This window comes from Chaetura pelagica, unplaced genomic scaffold (genome assembly GCF_000747805.2).
Source record: "Chaetura pelagica isolate M959 unplaced genomic scaffold, ChaPel_1.0 scaffold963, whole genome shotgun sequence".
Lineage (NCBI taxonomy): Eukaryota > Metazoa > Chordata > Aves > Apodiformes > Apodidae > Chaetura > Chaetura pelagica.
Genome location: NW_009952705.1, coordinates 762,518 through 762,750, shown reverse-complemented (window position 1 = coordinate 762,750; position 233 = coordinate 762,518). Strand labels below are relative to the sequence as shown.

At 53.6% G+C, this 233-nt stretch overlaps 1 protein-coding gene across 1 annotated transcript in view; it reads left to right on the top strand.

Annotated features, from left to right (window-relative positions):
- Window positions 1–233, top strand: part of FKBP10 (FK506 binding protein 10, 65 kDa) — a 3,187-nt gene that overhangs the window by 1,279 nt on the left and 1,675 nt on the right. Inside the window, exon 4 of the mRNA XM_009994150.1 lies at window positions 1–135. This exon is cut by the window's left edge and continues 166 nt beyond it. Within this exon, the coding sequence (XP_009992452.1) occupies window positions 1–135 (135 nt within the window). The remainder of the gene's footprint in view (window positions 136–233) is intronic.

The window sequence follows — 233 nt, the reverse complement described above, 5'->3', positions numbered from 1 at the left end:
CGCTCTTCGACTCCAGGTGTGGGTTGGGAAGGTGGGAGTGGGGAGATCCCTCATGTCCCCTCCTGCCCCACGCTCAGCTGCAAGGAGCAGCTGGATAATCAGGAAGGAAGGTGAAGGAGAGGGGGATACAGGACATGAAATAATCTAAAAAAGACAGTATCTATTTGCTACAGCCCTAGGAGCAAGGAGCAAGGTTTGTTTTCTGGGGGAGCACAGCAGAGGCTGTGAGAAGG